The sequence below is a fragment of the Chiloscyllium punctatum genome, chromosome 4 (assembly GCF_047496795.1).
Source record: "Chiloscyllium punctatum isolate Juve2018m chromosome 4, sChiPun1.3, whole genome shotgun sequence".
Classification (NCBI taxonomy): Eukaryota; Metazoa; Chordata; class Chondrichthyes; order Orectolobiformes; family Hemiscylliidae; genus Chiloscyllium; species Chiloscyllium punctatum.
Window position 1 is genome coordinate 49,237,782 of NC_092742.1, and position 18,121 is coordinate 49,255,902.

Below are 18,121 nucleotides of genomic sequence, written 5' to 3' on the forward strand. Positions count from 1 at the left end.
TGGATACTAATTAAACTTTTTGTAACAGGAGTATTTCCTTTTCTTAGTATTTTATGACATTAGCCTCACACGAGCATTATAGACCAGACCTGTGGGAAAGAAATGCCCATGTAAGGGCCTAAATCTAGCTGTCCACACACCTGCCAAGCCATGCCCTCTTCCCGCACCTCCCCTTCCACCCGCCCCCCGCCCCCCACCCCCCCCCCCGCCCTTCCCAAATTCACCTTCTAAACCAGGACCGGTACTATCCAAAAGGACAAAGGCTGCATGTACATGGGAATACATACCACCTGCAAGTTCCCCTCCATGTCACACATCATCCACAGTTCAAAATATTTCCCAGTTCCTTTTTCCTGGTCAAAACTCTGGAACTCCCTTCATAACAGCATTGTTGGTGTCCCTTACATCAAATGGACTGCAGCAGTTCAAGAAGGTAGTCCGCCACCACTTTGAGGGCAACCAGAGATGGGCAATAAACGCTGGCCTAGCCAGTGACATCCCATAAACAAATGAAAAACAATGGCCATCATTGTCACCAGAGTTTACTCGTTTGATGACTGTCAGTTGAAAAGGGCTTTGAATGTACTAGCAGACGCTACACAATTGCTGTACAAGGCTGTCTGTTTACATTGAATGAAAGAGTGACATGCATTCAGAGTGATCCCTCCTCTTATAATAAACTCTCTCTCATTCTGGGTCTATGAGTAATTGTTTTAGCCTAGCCTCATCATTGCTATGTTGGTGTTGGAAAATGAGTAGCATTTTTTCTTGTGCTTAAAGGAAAATAAGCTCAGAAAGGAGCAGATTGCAAAAGCAGAGAAGAGGAAACAAAAACTTCAGGAAGAAGAAGAAGCTAAAAGACAAAAAGGAGAGAATGGACAAGTTAGTAAGTGTGAATCATAGAAAGGAGTTCTGTCTTGATTTAAAGAAAAACTTTAATGAATTTACTATTGTTTTAATAAATAAACATAATACATTTAAGAAACTTTTGGTTAAGAGCAAATGCAGTGTGGAATTATTCTTCAAACTCTATATTAATATAAAAGCAATCAATATGAGATGGGGATCCAGTTTGCATCTGATGAATTGTTGATCTAAACTTGACAATATGTCAAGTTTCTCCATTTATTACTAGTTTTCGTTTGACTTGAAGATGTTTATATCTGATCTAAATTTGTGAAATTATTTTTTAATATTGAAGAAGCTCTAATAAATTGTGACCACCTTTGTTTTATAGTTCATAAATCATCAATAAAACAAGAGGAGGGATGTATTATTGATGCTCTTCTGTCAGACATAAGGAAGGGTTTTCAATTGAAGAAGACTGCCAGGAGCAGGTGCGAATCTCTGTCTGCTCCTAAAAGTTCAGTTACTGAGAAACCTAAGCTGAAAATATCACTGGGTAAGAGCACATGCCTGCATGCATTTAGCTTCAAACTGTAAGCTTAGCTAGCTTTTCGCTAAAATAGCAGCATTTCCAAATTGACCTAATTGTCACCTCAATTTTTTTTAATAGGCTATCTGCAAGTACTGGTTTCCTAATTTACTTTTCCCTATCCCTGTTATTTTCAATTCTTTCAAAGGCAAATAAATAATGGTCTTGTATTATCTGAAAGGTTTTACTTCCATATTACTTGATGCTTAATATGCTGCAGGGCACGTGCTTTGAAGTCACTTACTGGAATGCATTGCAGTGTGCGTATCTAATTAAAAACGAATACAAAGCTTAATTTGTACCTTGAATTTGTATACCTTTACAAATCTGTCAAATAATTTTTAACCAGTACAAAATTGCATGATAACCTGAAGTCTTTTGAAACTATTTGCCTTATTCAGGGAACTTCTGTTTAGAATTTTGTCTTTTTATTTAGTTAAAAGCAGTGCTCAATGGAAATTGACTTTTTTTCCCAAAACCAACCATGACTGGGGATTTTCTCCATTCTTGAAATACAGAATGAAAATGAGAGATTTTGTTTTGATTTATTGGTCTGGGTGCTTGTTTATTCCATTATTGAAAACTGAAGTCACTTGCTATAATGGCAAATTTACTTTTTGTGAGATTGTTTACATTGTTTGCAATGGAATTGCTATTTTCTATCTTTTTGTCTGACTAATGAGTACAAGGTAGAATGTACAATGCAATATCTAAATAGTGCTTTCGGCTAAAGCATTAAATCAGGTGCAAAAACTTGGATCTAACCTAGTGTAAGACTATAAAGACTCTAACACTTGTGTATGTCATTATCAGTTCCTTGTGTGAAATGTATGCCCCAGAGATTTCTGTGATGAGTTTACACTAATCCAGTTGAATTCAACTTGATTTTTCTGTATGACAACCCAGTATATGCCTTTAATTATCAGTTTTATCAAAGCGGTTTATTCATCCATCCATTTGTGTCTTCCAATCTAATTTCTCAAGCATGATATTTCACTCATGTATTAGTTAAACTTCAGTTGCTTTTTTTTTGCTGGTCAAAAAAAATCTAAGTTTTTGCTTAACTTTTATCTCCTCTTGATTTGTTTTGTTTTGATACATATTTGGATGAAATTGCCCACATGAGTAGTTGCACAAAATTTGAATTGCCAGTATCCTGCTAAATATAGATAATATATGTATTATATCCTGTTTCAATAATTCTGATATAAATTTGTGCTCTATTAAGTGTTGATTATGCCTTTCTTTCTAATTAAAGAAACATTTGAAATGCTTTATAGCTGATCAAGGGCCATCATTTCAAGCAGTTTAAGTAAAATTAAATATATTTTCAAGTATTTGTTTTTGTGGTAACTGCTTTACTTTTTTAATTGTGTGGCTTGGGATGGGCATATCAGGTATTTTCCAGCATTTGAACCATTTAAAATGCCTCTGTAGACAATGGCATAAACTCTCACTTTCATAGCTGTACAACACTTTATTCATCTGTATATATTTACAGAACAAAGTGCCCCTTCTGCAGAAGACAAAGGAAAAGTATTGGCGCCTCAATGTACAACCAAACCTCAAATTTCAGACGCCGTTTCTGATCCCATAATGGAAGCTGTTACCCAACAACCACATGTTGAAGAGTTGCCTACTCAAAAAGACATGGTGCAAAATAACACACAGCAGCTGTCTGCTGAACAAGTTTCCAACTCTGAAAGAAATAAATCTGAAACTGTATTAGGACAAGAAGCTGTGACTGATACAAATACAAATGAAGTAAATAAAGAAAATATTTGCAAGGAAAACCCCAGATCTGACTGTGAAAATCTATTTGGAAAAGATCATGAACAGTTGGAACAATGTCGCAGTGAAGATGTCAATACAGCAGACAAAAAGGAAGAAAATTTCTGCCCTAATGCTACTGTAGATGGGAATCTATCTAAACTTGTTAATGATATCAACTCCCAAAATAAAGTTGTGATTAAGCATGTTGACCCTACACCTAGTGTGCCTGACTCAATCACGAGCATGGCCACTGCAATAACAGTATCACAAAATGTGGACCAAAGCATACCTGACACAAATATCTCCCATTCAAAATCAAAAGTCCAGCACACTGATCATACTACACCTTCAAAAACTCGTTCTTCTAGATCTGCTTCATGGTCATCTTTACCAAAATCATCTACTAGAAACTCTTTAGATGAGAAAAGCAAAAAGCTCAAAGGTAATTTTCTTCTGTTTACTCCAAACACTCACTCCATCAATACTGTAATCCTGTTACATTTCATACATTTTGAAAATGCATCTTAAATTAAGCTTCAGCTAAAATAGTTCTGGCCTTTCCAGATTTAAGGTGCAGTTTATTTGTGAAATTAACCGTGTGTTGCTGGGGGAGAAAATACAAACATTGAATATTTTTACCTTTCACTGGTTTTAGGATTGTTAGTCAGCCTTACAATGTGATATACTTCCCTGAACTTGAAGCTACATGTATTAATACTCAGGACCATGTTCTTCATGGACAGAAGGAACACGTACACACACTGCACATATTTACAGTTTTGGTCCCCTAAATTAAGGAAAGGTATCATTTCTTCAGAAGCAGTTCAGAGAAGGTTCAGTAGGATCTCTAGTATGAGCAATGGCGAAACAGGTTGGGATTCTGCTCACTGGAGTTTAGAAGAATGAGATGTGATCTCATTGAAACATATACGATTCTTAAGGGACTTGACAAAGTAAATGCTGAGAGGATGTATTCCTCCTTATGGAAGAGTCTAGGACCAGAGACATGGTCTCAGAATTACGGGGCACCAATTTAAAACTGAGATGAGGAGGAAATTAGTGTCAGCAAGGGCTGTGTATCTTTGGAAATTCTTACCACAGAGAGCTGTGGGGCAGACTCCTTTAGTATTTTTAAGACTGAGATTCGTAATCAGCTGAGGAATCAAGCTTAATGAAGAAAGGGCAGGAAATGTGTGAGGTATGTCAGATTGGTCATAATCCTATTGAATGGTGAAACAGGCTCAAGACAGCCAATGACCTACTCCTCTTCCTATTCCTTCTGGTCTTATGTTTCAACTCAATAAAATGGGTGACAACCATTTGATGATTCATTTTCCTGCCTGGTTTAACATTTAAATAAAGCCTGGCAGTTAATTGTCAATCCACATTAAGGGCTGTATTTTCCTTGGCAACATTTTTACCAATCAGAATCTAGTTGCAGGCCAATCCAGACTCCTCTCACATGCAGGTTTCCCCTCAAATTGGTATTCTTAAAAATTGTTCTAATGAGGTCAGGATGAAAAAAATTCCCAAAATGGATCTTTTTTTCAGCAATATTCAAGTACTGTACAGCCAAATGACTATTCAAATTACCTAGGTTGAACAAACACTGTAAGCTAGAGAGTTTGTGGCCAATTATTTACCCAAAGGAGTCTCACTGATGGTTGCATAGATCAAGTATGCAGGTACCTGATCATTTCCAACTCATTAATAAATAGAAGATTGGAAGGCTGCATACGTAAATTCCATACCATTGTTTGATGAAAGATCTCTCTGTAGTCTAATGCAAAAAATAATCCTTTTTATATTATTGCTTACTTTACAACTTACTGTCAAACGGCAACCACTGGCACACTTGAGTGTATAGCGCAGAGGCAATGAATTTTTAATTTAAACTCAAAGCACTTAGGAAACCAAACAAGTGGGAGATTAAATATGTATTTGGGTAGAAGAGTAGCATATAAAATCCAGATTTGAGAAATGGGATGCGCTGCATGTTTAAATTAAATGTAAAGTAGGTGCAGTACATATTACCACGGAGCTAGAGAAGAATACAACTTATTAGCTCCTCAGGATGTAAGACATTTCCAAGGTCATTTGTTTCTAAATGTAGTTAACGTTAGTTTATAGGAAAATGCAGCAACTAATTTCCGCAGTGACACCTCTGAGATAGAAAAGAAGATAACCTAACAGTTAATCTATATTTTTGGTGAGACTGATTGATGACCCCACTAAAACAATACGACAACTCTGAGTTGCTAACCTTTAATAGTGCCACAGAGTCTCTTAATGTTTCTTTGAATGGGTAACTGAAGGACTTGTTAACATTTATTTTAACAAAAGCAACACTGAAGGTGCTTGAAGCACAGTGATAGTGTCCTGCCTCTGAGCCAAGAGACCAAGGTTCAAATCCCACATCTCTTGGATAAAAATTACTAGAAAGACTGCACCAAGGACATTAGTGGCACTGTGGTCATCTCCCTACCTGTGGCAAGAAGGTCTAGGTTCAAATCCCACTTGCTTCAGGCATGTCTCATAACATATCTGAAAAGACAGAATAAAATATCTAAAAAGGCAGCACCTCCACCTCTTCATCTTTCATCAATATGCATTTAAATGCCAGGCATATTTAGATGCTGAAGCCTTGGAATGGTCCTTAGTTCTCCACTCTGCTCCCTTGTAGACAAGAGTGTTCCCACTGACCAAACTGACATTAAGTGAAATTGAAGGTGAACTTAATTTAGTGGTAACTGTTGGTTTAGCATTTCACACAACTATGGACTAACAAATGCCAAAGAGTGGAAATGTTGCACTGAACGCTAAATTAATTACATATAAACTAGAGAGAATGGTTTGCGGGAATTGTGGAATTCTCTATGTTCTTTGAACATTGAGTACAGTTTGATTAACTTAGATGTGGGTTGGCAATATGAAGAATCTGAAGGGGCAAATGTCTGACATTTAAGTTTCTAGATGTGAGGAAAATCTGGAGTTGTTCAGCTTTGAAATGAGGTTACTGAGATTGCACCTAATACAGATAAAGTATAGAATACTGTTTCAGGGTAAGCTAAACCAATAGCAGATTGGGCTTTATGCTAAATTGGTGAAATAACAATTTTGGATCATCAGAAATAGCTTTTTCTTAGCAAGAAGTGTTCAATGCACTGGATGTGAAAACTCTTTCCAGATCCACTTAAATACCTGGAATGAGGAAGAATTGATAACTTTTGGTTTTCACTCTATGTATTTATTCTGTGATTAAGATGACCTTTTCTAAATTGCATTTGCTTTCTATTATTTGCCCTTAATAAATTATTTATCATAGTATTCAATACACTTTCTTTGTAAAAGAATAACTTGCTTCCTAAAGATCTAAGAGCCATGCAACGTGGCATAGCAGCAGCAGTTTAATTGCTTTGCTGAGTCTTCAGTTATTTTGTTGTGGACATTTTCTTTCCATTCTCCTGTCCCGTCAGCCAGTGGAGCAAGGAGTTAAGCTATGAATGTTTTCTATTTTGATACGTCTCTGTCCCTTCATGTGGGAGATCAGTGACTTGTTTAATTTTTATGGCAATAAACTGGTCTTGTCCAAGCCATTTAAACTAACATTATATTTTAGGCTTATATTTTGATATCTTGATTTATATTCTGAACTTTAATTTGTTGCTATTGTTTGATATTTTCATTTCAAAACAGGTGACCATTCCGAAAATAGAAGCAATAAACTAAAAAAAAGCTGTCTATTGCATTAAGGTACGTATGAGCCGGCTGAATATACTTTCTGAGAAAAAAGCTCATATGTTTGACCATTTTCTACTTGGGCACTTCACTGAATGAAAAAAGGCTATTTTGTTACGTGTAAATTGCCTGCTGTCAATGAACACTAATACTCAGCCATTTAATTAATGAGAAAAGATTGACTTTTACAATGACTTCTGTCCTGTTTCTCAAACTATTTGAGTGAAGTTGGAAATGGACAATGATGTAAAAAGATGGTATTTATTCAGTGAAATATTTTGCCAATATTCAGTCTAATTGATTCTATTAAAATTGAAGATCAAATGTGTATTTTAATAACTGGTATATTGCATTGACTTCCTTTGTTCTCCTCCCCCCCCCACCCCCAAGTCCCATTCCATCACCAAAATCTCTATTGTTTAAAAAACCTTTTAAAAACCACATCCCATTTTGAATCTAGTTATTCTGTTGGACTTCAACATGAGGACCACTAATGAATGCATTTGTGATGTTGTTACGTTATGAATTTATGCAGTAGCATGCATGTTTAAAGACCTAAAAGGGGATTTACACATAGAGGCAGAGAGTAGAAGTGAAGTGGTAAATAAGTACTTTACACCTGTCTTTACCAAGGAAGACGTCCGTGTGCATTTTTTTAGTGATAGCAAAAGTAGTTTAATTAGTGGGCTCAAAGTAGGTAAGGTATTAGATAGAGGTAAAAACAATAACTGCAAATGCTGAAAACCAAATGAAGGGCTTTTGCCCGAAACGTCGATTTCGCTGCTCCTTGGATGCTGCCTGAACTGCTGTGCTCTTCCAGCACCACTAATCCAGTATAAGGTATTAGATAGGCTGCCTGAACATCAAGTTAATCAGGCACCAACAACAGAAGGGCCACAGGGAGATGTGTAGAGGACACTCAGTGGTATAGATTGGCATTGATTGAGTACAGGGAATGTTTCAATGATGGATAGAGGAATATTTTATGTTTTATTTATTTTAATGTTTGGCCACAGTGCTGGACTCTCTTTCTACCCAGCATCCCTCAAGAATTGACAGCCTTTACAGTTTTTTGTGACCCTCTCTGACTCCCAATTCAACTTTCACCATAAATGTACCTCTTCTTCTCTCAAATCAAAAAACAGAAGTGCAAGTGGAAAACAGGATTCGAGCAGTGGCTAACGTATTTATCATGGATCCTGAAAGACCAGCATCTGAAACTAGTCCCTGCTGAATTAGCTAATATCATTTGAAGCAATATTGGGCTGTAGTTTTTTTTAAATATCTTCCTGTTCCAACATATTATGACACACTCTAGAGTAGGTGGGTTTTCTGGCTGAGAGGCAGGGACACTATGACTTTGCCACAAGAGCCCTATATTTGACTTCACTCCCTGCAGAGTGTAGTCAAATTAAGCTAGCTTCCCTCTTTTAACAAGAGCCTCTTGCTAGGAAATGTTTCTGTGTGGACAGTGGGCTGGCTTGCTTATACTTGAGAAATGGCTACCATAGCAAAGGACTACCTCGACACAAACCATTATCTCAAATGGAAGGTAAGTTTTTAAAATGATTATGTTTGATCAATCACTTAATCAGAAACTGGTAGATTACATTGTAATTTACTATTATTGATTATAAACCGAAGGTCAACATAAACATTATATATTACATTTCAGATGTCTTTATCCTTTATAAATTTGTACTGTAATTTTAATTAATCTTACTTTATATACATCTGAAAAACCAACACAACAACATTTAACATGATTCACTTTTTCTTACACACTAAAGTATTCACTTGGATTGTCCAATGTGTCAGTTGTTCTTTCTTTTATAAGGAGACCACACTTTTAACTTATTTCCATTATCATATTCATTTCATCAAATAGGAAATTGATCTGTAGTATAGTTTACTATCTTAGCAGTAATTGTACTTGTGACCATGAAGCTTAATTATCGTGCTAGTTATATTCATGTGCTTTCCTAAATGCACTTTTATCTTCATTTACATTCTCCTGATGTCTGTAGATTTGCATCAAGTGATGGTTTTAGTTTGTACTCTCAATGGGAAGCCTTCACTTGGCAGCTTTTAAGCACATACTGGAAATTTACATGAGTGTTGCCTTGAATTTCCAACATGTAACTCACAGCATGAGAAACTCCTTCTCGGAAATTCTTGGAAAAATGCCTTAAAGGGCGCTAAGTCTGAGGCATACAGATCCGAAAAGTTTATTTTCAGTCTCTGCCTATGCTGCACTGGGAGAAAGTAATGAAAATTAGTTGTGCTTCAGTTAATTCTGCAGTAAATTCTACCATGGGTATACACAGATGGAAAGCCAAAGGGGCATAGCAAAAATGTCCTTTGCAGATAAATTCTGTACTGTTACTGTTAAGATTTTTACTTATATAATGGCCAACTTGGTGAGGTATTGAAGGACAGCTAGACCCAATGAAATCATACCACAAAGAGGGAATCTGGGGAAATAAATAAAACCTTTAAATTCTAATAAAATAGCCAGAAAATAATGAAGTCACTTGAGTTGTTTCATGTGTCTAAAAAATATAACTTGATTTTGTCTGATCTTTGTTTCAGAAGAACTGAAGAAAATGAAAAATGACATCAAAACTAATTCACAGATGACTACTTTAAGACCATGTTCTCGAAAACAAAAGCTAATGAATGTGTTTGGATAGACAAATTAGATGATTTAAAAGCATAGTCAAAACTTTCAAGAGAGATTAAGATATGCAATATTATTGAATGTATGTCATTTTTCTCAATTTATTTAAATTTGTGGTTAAATTTGCATTATTTTTGTTACATTTTGTTACATTGAATCTCATCTAAAGTAGACAAAAACACTCTTCAGATGTTTCCAAAAGGTCTAAATGGAATATATTTAAGAGAAAAATCTCAACTGAGTTGTGATTACATAGACACTTCAAATTTGATTAGCATTGTGTTATTACCAATGAGTGCTACGTTTTCTGTGCAAATTGCCATATTCTGTTATGATACTTGACAAAAGAAATGGCAGAAATTTGACTTACTCCAACACAACACAAAATAAATGTAATCATAGCCCAATACTGGACATGACCGGAGTGAATTTTCCAGGAAGGTAATCTCGTTCACTATCACTTTAGAGTTCGTCCAGACCTTGCTGCGTAATTTACAATCCCATAGATATAGAGTTAGCATAAAGCTAGTGCACACTCACATTAGACTTCTAATGTAAATGCATAAAACAGGATGTAAAAGTATTTTTCGTTGACTCACTGCAAACTGGAACATAAAGTATGACAGTAATCTCTGGCTGAAAGCATAAGTCATATTGCCAACTGTATTTAATATTCTGCAGTTCTTGCTTCTTTAAAAGGCAGTCAAGTGTTCAGTTATATGTGGACAAATGTGCTACAAATGCAATAATTGGTGAATGCTTTGAAAACAAAAATGTACAATCTTTATTTAGTTACTGTTTATTCTAAATCTTATTTTTAACTTTCAAATGGTCAACATAAAAGATTTTTGTTTATTTTTAAACAATTGTCTTTGTTATTCTCTAAGCATAACATTTGTCTATTATTTTAGTAGTGCATTTTTGCTTGGGGTTCTCCTCCAACTTCATATCACTGTTCATGCTCTTTTCCGATCAATAAAAAGCTAGACATTTGACAGACATATGACTATGATTTTGTAAAAGAAGCTTTTAAAATGGTAACTGGTTGAAGATTAGAATATTTATATTCATTGGGCACAAGATAAAATATAACAAAAATAAGGTCTTTTGTACCAACAAATAAATATTTTGTTAAATATTTATGTAACTCTTTACTCTTGTACCATGTTTTTATATTGTATTTCCAAGACAAAACCGCTTTCCTTTAAGAAAAAAGATCAAACCTTCATAACAAATAAACTGTAATAAAAATATTAACAAATGCAAATATAATTTCTAATAAAGTAAGTTCTATTAAAACACATGAACTGGCATTCACACTCAAATTCTGGATGTTTATTTCCATTACAAAGTGAGCTGTGCTGAGAGCATTAAATCATGAAGTAGAGCAGTCATGAGGATGAGGATGGGTGGAAAGTAATTTTGATTATACAATGGCTAAAATCTTTCTGAACCATAGAGGCCAGATAGATGATGGCTGATGCATATTAGGATCCTTTAGATGTTCTGATATATAGACCCCTATGGAAATTGCTGTGAAATCTTAAATATCCAATGAAGCATTCCTCTGCTTCCAGAAACTTTAAGCAAATGTCTCTGACGCTGAGGTACTTTGCTGGATTGTTAATCACATCCCCTTCCATTCCTTCACACATTCATCCAACAGGACTTGACTATGCCCCATCAGACCCAACTATCCTGACATGATTAGTCACCAGCTTAACTACCCAACTATTCATCTCATCCATCGACTTGTCTCAGCCGTTCACCAACTTCTACTCACCTTTCACACATCCGTTCACTAACACTCATTAAGAGACTGAACCTTAAACGTTTAGTAGAATATCACAGTTAATGCTTGAAAAAAAGGGTAAGTGTGGTGGCTTGTCCAAAATCCGCCTTGAACGGGTTCCCCACACAATACTGCATTATGCATTTCTTTGATGGTTGGAACAGGGAGATTCCAGGAGAAATTCACCACAGCTTGTGTCAGTATAATTATTGCACACAGCTGCATCAGTGCTGTTCAGAAGTTTCAGGTCATGAGCTTGGATTTTGTGGTCAGTTACAAAGAAACATCATTTATCATTCATTACATTTTATACAGGGTAATACATTAAATCCAATGATCTGTTTGTTCGTTATAAATGCCATCTTGGCATTCAAAAGAAGCTGTCTACTATATGCAGTAAATGAACTAATACGAGAAATCATAGTTGAAAGCTTTATTACTGCACTAATATCATCTGACCCTGAGATCAGTTATCATTCTGAATTATAGGATAGCTTGAATTGGAAATTTTCTCCCTAGAACTGCGTTAGCAACCATAACTCCACACTCTGTGTACATTTAGGTTGAAGAATTTCACAATTTACTTCAGTTGGGGCCCTCTTGGATTTAAACTCATAACAAAAGCTGGTTCAGTTTTAGCAGACTGCTGAATCTTTCCTTGTTGCTATCTCCCAGTTCTTAAATCACTGCTGTTGCATCCTGGGGTGTTAAACCAGCACACCCCTGGATTTAGTTATTCAGTTCTCCAGTGACCCTAGACTGCATTACACCTCACAGTGAGCCAGACTTGCAAAATATAAAATAACTGTAGGTAATTCCCAACAGAACATTGATTTACAGTAATCAAATTGGTTAATTCTTCTTAAAATATTCTCTGGGATTTTTACTGTTCTGATGTGGATTGAATTCAATTTCCTGTCAATATTCTAATGTTTAAAATTGGAAAAAAAATTTTTTTTTCATTTTATATATATAAGCTATGCATATTCCATTGCCACAATATTTAGTTTTCATCCCCAATCATATATTATGCAAGGTGATCTGATTGGATGTAAATATTTGACTGGGCAAAATGAAGAAACGTATACAGGTATACCCCACTTTTCGAATGTTCCCAGTATGCAATTTAGCTTTTATGAAAGACCTACATTAGTACCTGTTTTTGTGATTCTAAAGAGGATTTTCACTTTTACGAAGAACAGCCATACTTTATCCCATTTAGACCATGCACCTGCGCATTACACCATGTTTGGCTTACAAAAAGTTTCCTGGGAACACTCTACTTTTGGGTAGCAGGGGCTATCTGTCGTGGTAAGGAGAGAGATCTTCGGTGTTGATTGTATCAGGGATTGATCCAGAGGATGGTAACATAAGGTAAAGTTTCTGGAGATTAGCAGAGCTACAGTGGAGTTGCTGAAGTACATTACTGTCGCTGATGCAGAAATATGCTTTGATAGATAGTAACTAATAAATAGGGAAGGAGTTGGCTGGATAACTGGTTTGTGATGCAGAGTGATACCAACATCTTGGGTTTAATTCCTGCACCAGCTGAGGTTACCATAAAAGACTCTGTTTCTCAGCCTTTCCCCTCACCCGAGGCATGGTGACCCTCAGGTTAAGTCACCACTACCCATACATGAGAGGATATTACAAAGTCTCATAAATGCTTAAAGGTTAGGAGGCAGTGGATAGAATGGGAGCAGTGGAGACTAGTTGGGAAAAATATGGTTTTTGGATTACGTGCCTCACTGTTGTCTGTCAACACCAGGGATAATGCCTGAACCTTGCAGCATTGATTGAAAGGTCACAAAAGGGGTTATTCGGATCCTGGCTTTCACACACATGTATCATTTTCCAAGGGATCTCGACAAAGGTTCAATTTGGTGTGTCGTGATTGGTTCCTGGATTTGTGTCTGTGTTTTTTCCATTTCTCTGCCTCACAGTTCAAAGGAAATGAATATATTTTAATTTTTGCGCAAAAACCTCATCACAATTGCAGCATTTAAATGTTGGTTTATTTGTTAAATCAGATTAAATAAGGAAATACAACATACGTCTGTGTCTGATTGTTGCTGGTGTTGAAATGGCTATATGCTTTGGACTGTATTAATCAGTAACAATTAGCTGAGATAATGTGAGGCAATTTAACTTCATTAACAATACTGTAGTTGCATTTCACAACGGGAGTAAACTCTCAGGGGAGTGAAATTGGACTTTATTTCATCACTATCTAATGGGAAAATATGTTAGTTTGTGCAGACAGGAACCAGAGTGCAGCTTATCACGAGCCATTTTACAGCACAGAAAGCAGCCATTCGGCCAATCTTGTCCATGTTGACCCAAAGATACCTAGGTTCTCTTCCTAATCCCAGCTTTCTGCTATCAAAATAATAAAAAGTAAAACTAATTGCAAAGTTGAATACCTGAAATAAAAACAGAAATTGCTGCAGATGCTTGATTAAAAGTACAGTAGCGCCTCGATTTACGAACTTAATCTGTTCTGGGACCCTGTTCGCGAACCAAATAGTTTGCGAACTGAATCAATTTTTCCCATTGTTCGGATAGCGTAAGAATGCGTGGATGTAGCAATGAACGCTGTTCACAGCGCACGCGCCAAAGACGAACTGAATGAGATCACACGGGGCCCGAGAGCTTTTGCGTTCAACAAGTGCGTAGCAAAGCAGAACAATGAAACCACGTGGTCGCACACGGCTTTTTGGGTTCGTATCTTCGTTCGTACCTTGAAGTTCGTACGTACGTTGAAGCGAAATTTTATGTACAATCCTGTTCGTAAACCGATTTGTTCGTGAACGGGGTCGTTCGTATGTCGAGGCACTATTGTATTCAAAAAGGGAAGAGATCAGTTTAAGTTTTAGGTGCAACAGCATGCCTTTTGCTTGTTCCACAGCCCCCTCTGATGGACTAATTGTATATCACTTCAGTTTATATTTTACAGAGAATTTGCTGAACATAAACAGGCTATTTGATCTGTAATGGTTCACATGAACATGTAAAGCAATATTATAACCAGACCAATGGGTTTATGGTGATTAAATATGTCAACATGTCAAAATCTGCCACATGGGATTACTGTGATCGGAACCAATGTGTGAATACCAAATCATTATATTCCATTGGGGGTCAGTTAGTAATAGCTGAGGACAATGGAACGTGAAATCATGGACAAAAACAGATGTTGCTAGAAAAGCACAGCAGGTCTGACAACATCTGTGAGGAGAAATCAGAATTAACTTTTCAGGTCCAGTGACCCTCAGAACTGGGACCTGAAATGTTAACTCTGACTTTTCTTTACAGATGCCACCAGATTTGCTGAGCTTTTCCAGCAATTTCTGTTTTTGCTTCAGATTTACAGCATCTCCAGTTCTTTCGGGTTTTGTTTAAGGAAATCAGGAATCTGGGTGCCTGTTCTGTAATATCAGTGTGATGCTCTGCTATTAATTCCACATGATTCAAGGAAATGTTTACAAATGATTTAAATCACTTGTGATTTTGCTATTCCATCCACTACTCTGTGAAAGAGACAAACTGTTGCCTTGATAGTGATTATCTGGGAATAATTAGAAAAAGGTGATCTCAATCCTGATATATAAGTCTGCTTCACACAAGCTGACCTGAGGGTTGAAAGCAAAGTCAAAGCAAGACCACTGTCAGAGGCTCAATCAGACTGGTCGCAACCTTCTTATACTATTGGATCTTGAGCTGTGTTTCCAACTGTACATCCTCTTCAGCATCAAGACCTCCTACTTCTGCCTCCATAACATTGCCCACCTTCACTTCGTCTTCTGTTCAACTTCTGCTGAAACCTTCATCCACATCTTCATTATCGCCTGAATTGACTATTCTAATATTCTTCTGGCAGGCATCTACTTTAACTCCTCCATAGCCCTAAGCTCATATTAGGCTCTGCTATTTTGATCCTAATTTGTGCTGCATTCTAGTCACTCATCACCCTATGCTTGTACAACTATGTCGGTTCATGATATGGCAGTGTCTGAATTTCAAATTTTCCAGCCTTACATTCAAGGATATCCATATCCTTCATCTTTCCCTTATTTTGAAATCTACCTCAGCTGCACTACCATTCAAAATTCTCCAACTCTGGTCATTTTCATGTCACAATTTCCATCCACGCATATCAGAAAATAGACCAGGAGAGCGGACTTTCCCCTGGGTCAGCCATGACCAATACCACTCTCAATCTCTGACTTATCACGTTTTGGGTTTGAGTATACCATTCCAAGGCTTGAAATGTAGAAATTAAGGTTAACATCCCATTGTGGGACTGGTAGAGAACTGCATTGGCAGAGCTATCACCATTCAGGTGACGTATTAAATGGACACCCTAGTTTCCTACTTGAGCAGATGTGACAGATGACATTGCACTACTTTGAAGAAGAATGAGGAGTTAGCAAGGGTGTCCCACCCTATATTTAATGTTCATCAATTTCTTGGTAATGGATTAAATGATCATTATCACAATGCTGTCTTTCAGAATTTATTGTGTGCAAAATGACTGTTGGTTTTCCTACACATTGTTTTATTTGTTTGTGGAGTATTAGCATTGCTGATTAGTTCAACAATTATTGCCGTTCCCTAATTGCCTTTGAGAAGTTGGTGGTGAACTGCATTCTTGAACTGCTGCTGTCCTTGAGGTGTAGGTAGACCTACAGTGCTGTTAGGAATAGAGTTCCTAGATTTTGACCCAGTGACAGTGAAGGAATGGAGATGTAGTTCTAAGTCAGAATGGTACATGACTTTGAGGAGAAATTGCAGGTGATGGTGATCCCATGCAACCACTACCCCTGGCCTTCCAGTAATAAAGTCGGTTTTGAAAGATGTGACTGTGGAGGCCTCAGTGCGTTGCTGCTGTAGATTAGATTAGATTACTTACAGTGTATAAACAGGCCCTTCGGCCCAACAAGTCCACACCGCCCCGCCGAAGCGCAACCCACCCATACCCCTACATCTACCCCTTACCTAACACTACGGGCAATTTAGCATGGCCAATTCACCTGACCTGCACATCTTTGGAGTGTGGGAGGAAACCGGAGCACCCGGAGGAAACCCACGCAGACACGGGGAGAATGTGCAAACTCCACACAGAGAGTCGCCTGAGGCGGGAATTGAACCCTGGTCTCTGGCGCTGTGAGGCAGCAGTGCTAACCACTGTGCCACCGTGCCGCCCAAATAGATGATAGATGGTACACACTGCAGTTATGAAATTAACCACATTACAAAAATATTTAATTGCCTATTCAGCACTTTGATACGTTCAGTGCAAAGCACGTGATAAATTTGTGTTCCTTATTGAAACTGCAACTGAGTAACAATAGAGACTGTGACAACTCATTTGACAACCTGAATTGAATTAATTGAATTGAATCCTCACCCACAGTAACCTCCTTCTAGTAGCTTGCTTTTATTCCACTGCTCATTGTGTTTGTTTCCCAGTGATTTAAACTTCTTCCTCTGATGATTGTCGATCCTCTGTCTATGGTATAATTTTCCAAAGGTCATGGTCAATGTTTCGTAATGAGAACTCAGGTTAAGAAAGATATCTAATTGACACAATGTTTCGCACAGATGTTTGCAGGCACTATCACTGTAACCATGCAAATGAATGTGTGTGTGATCTCAAAGATATGTTCAAATATTAACTATTACATTCATTCACCATTTTAATTTCAGAATGGTTAAAAAAGGTGAATTTCACCATTCTCTGAATTTCAAATTTTCCAGCCTTACATTCAAGGATATCCATATCCTTCATCTTTCCCTTATTTTGAAATCTACCTCAGCTGCACTACCATTCAAAATTCTCCAACTCTGGTCATTTTCATGTCACAATTTCCATCCACGCATATCAGAAAATAGACCAGGAGAGCGGACTTTCCCCTGGGTCAGCCATGACCAATACCACTCTCAATCTCTGACTTATCACGTTTTGGGTTTGAGTATACCATTCCAAGGCTTGAAATGTAGAAATTAAGGTTAACATCCCATTGTGGGACTGGTAGAGAACTGCATTGGCAGAGCTATCACCATTCAGGTGACGTATTAAATGGACACCCTAGTTTCCTACTTGAGCAGATGTGACAGATGACATTGCACTACTTTGAAGAAGAATGAGGAGTTAGCAAGGGTGTCCCACCCTATATTTAATGTTCATCAATTTCTTGGTAATGGATTAAATGATCATTATCACAATGCTGTCTTTCAGAATTTATTGTGTGCAAAATGACTTTGAGGAGAAATTGCAGGTGATGGTGATGCCATGCAACCACTATCCCTGGCCTTCCAGGTGATAAAGTCGGTTTTGAAAAATGTTTGAAAGACCACTGGAAATTGGAGAGCCTTCAGAAATGAGATAACGAGAGTCCAGAGACAATATATTCCTGTCAGGGTGAAAGGAAAGGCTGGTAGGTATAGGGAATGCTGGATGATGAAAGAAATTGTGGTTTGGTTAGGAAAAAGAAGGAAGCATATGTCAATTATAGACAAGATAGATCAAATGAATCCTTAGAAGAGTATAAAGGCAGTAGGAGTATACTTAAGAGGGAAATCAGGAGGGCAAAAAGGGGACTTGAGATTTTACAAATTACAATTTACAAAGGGTTTTACAAATGCATTCAGGACAAAAGGGTAACTAGGGAGAGAACAGGGCCCCTCAAAGATCAGCAAA

At 37.2% G+C, this 18,121-nt stretch overlaps 1 protein-coding gene across 2 annotated transcripts in view; it reads left to right on the top strand.

Moving 5' to 3' along the window:
- LOC140476276 (inverted formin-2-like) overlaps positions 1 to 10,625 on the top strand; it is a 59,674-nt gene extending 49,049 nt beyond the window's left edge. The window contains exons 19-23 of one of the 2 annotated variants that reach the window (XM_072568625.1): positions 781 to 886; positions 1,238 to 1,402; positions 2,937 to 3,650; positions 6,905 to 6,961; positions 9,539 to 10,625. In XM_072568625.1, coding sequence (XP_072424726.1) covers positions 781 to 886; positions 1,238 to 1,402; positions 2,937 to 3,650; positions 6,905 to 6,960 — 1,041 coding nt within the window. In that variant the 3' untranslated portion in view covers position 6,961; positions 9,539 to 10,625. The remainder of the gene's footprint in view (positions 1 to 780; positions 887 to 1,237; positions 1,403 to 2,936; positions 3,651 to 6,904; positions 6,962 to 9,538) is intronic. The other variant, XM_072568626.1, reaches the window with a different exon arrangement.
- Positions 10,626 to 18,121: the final 7,496 nt, after the last annotated feature.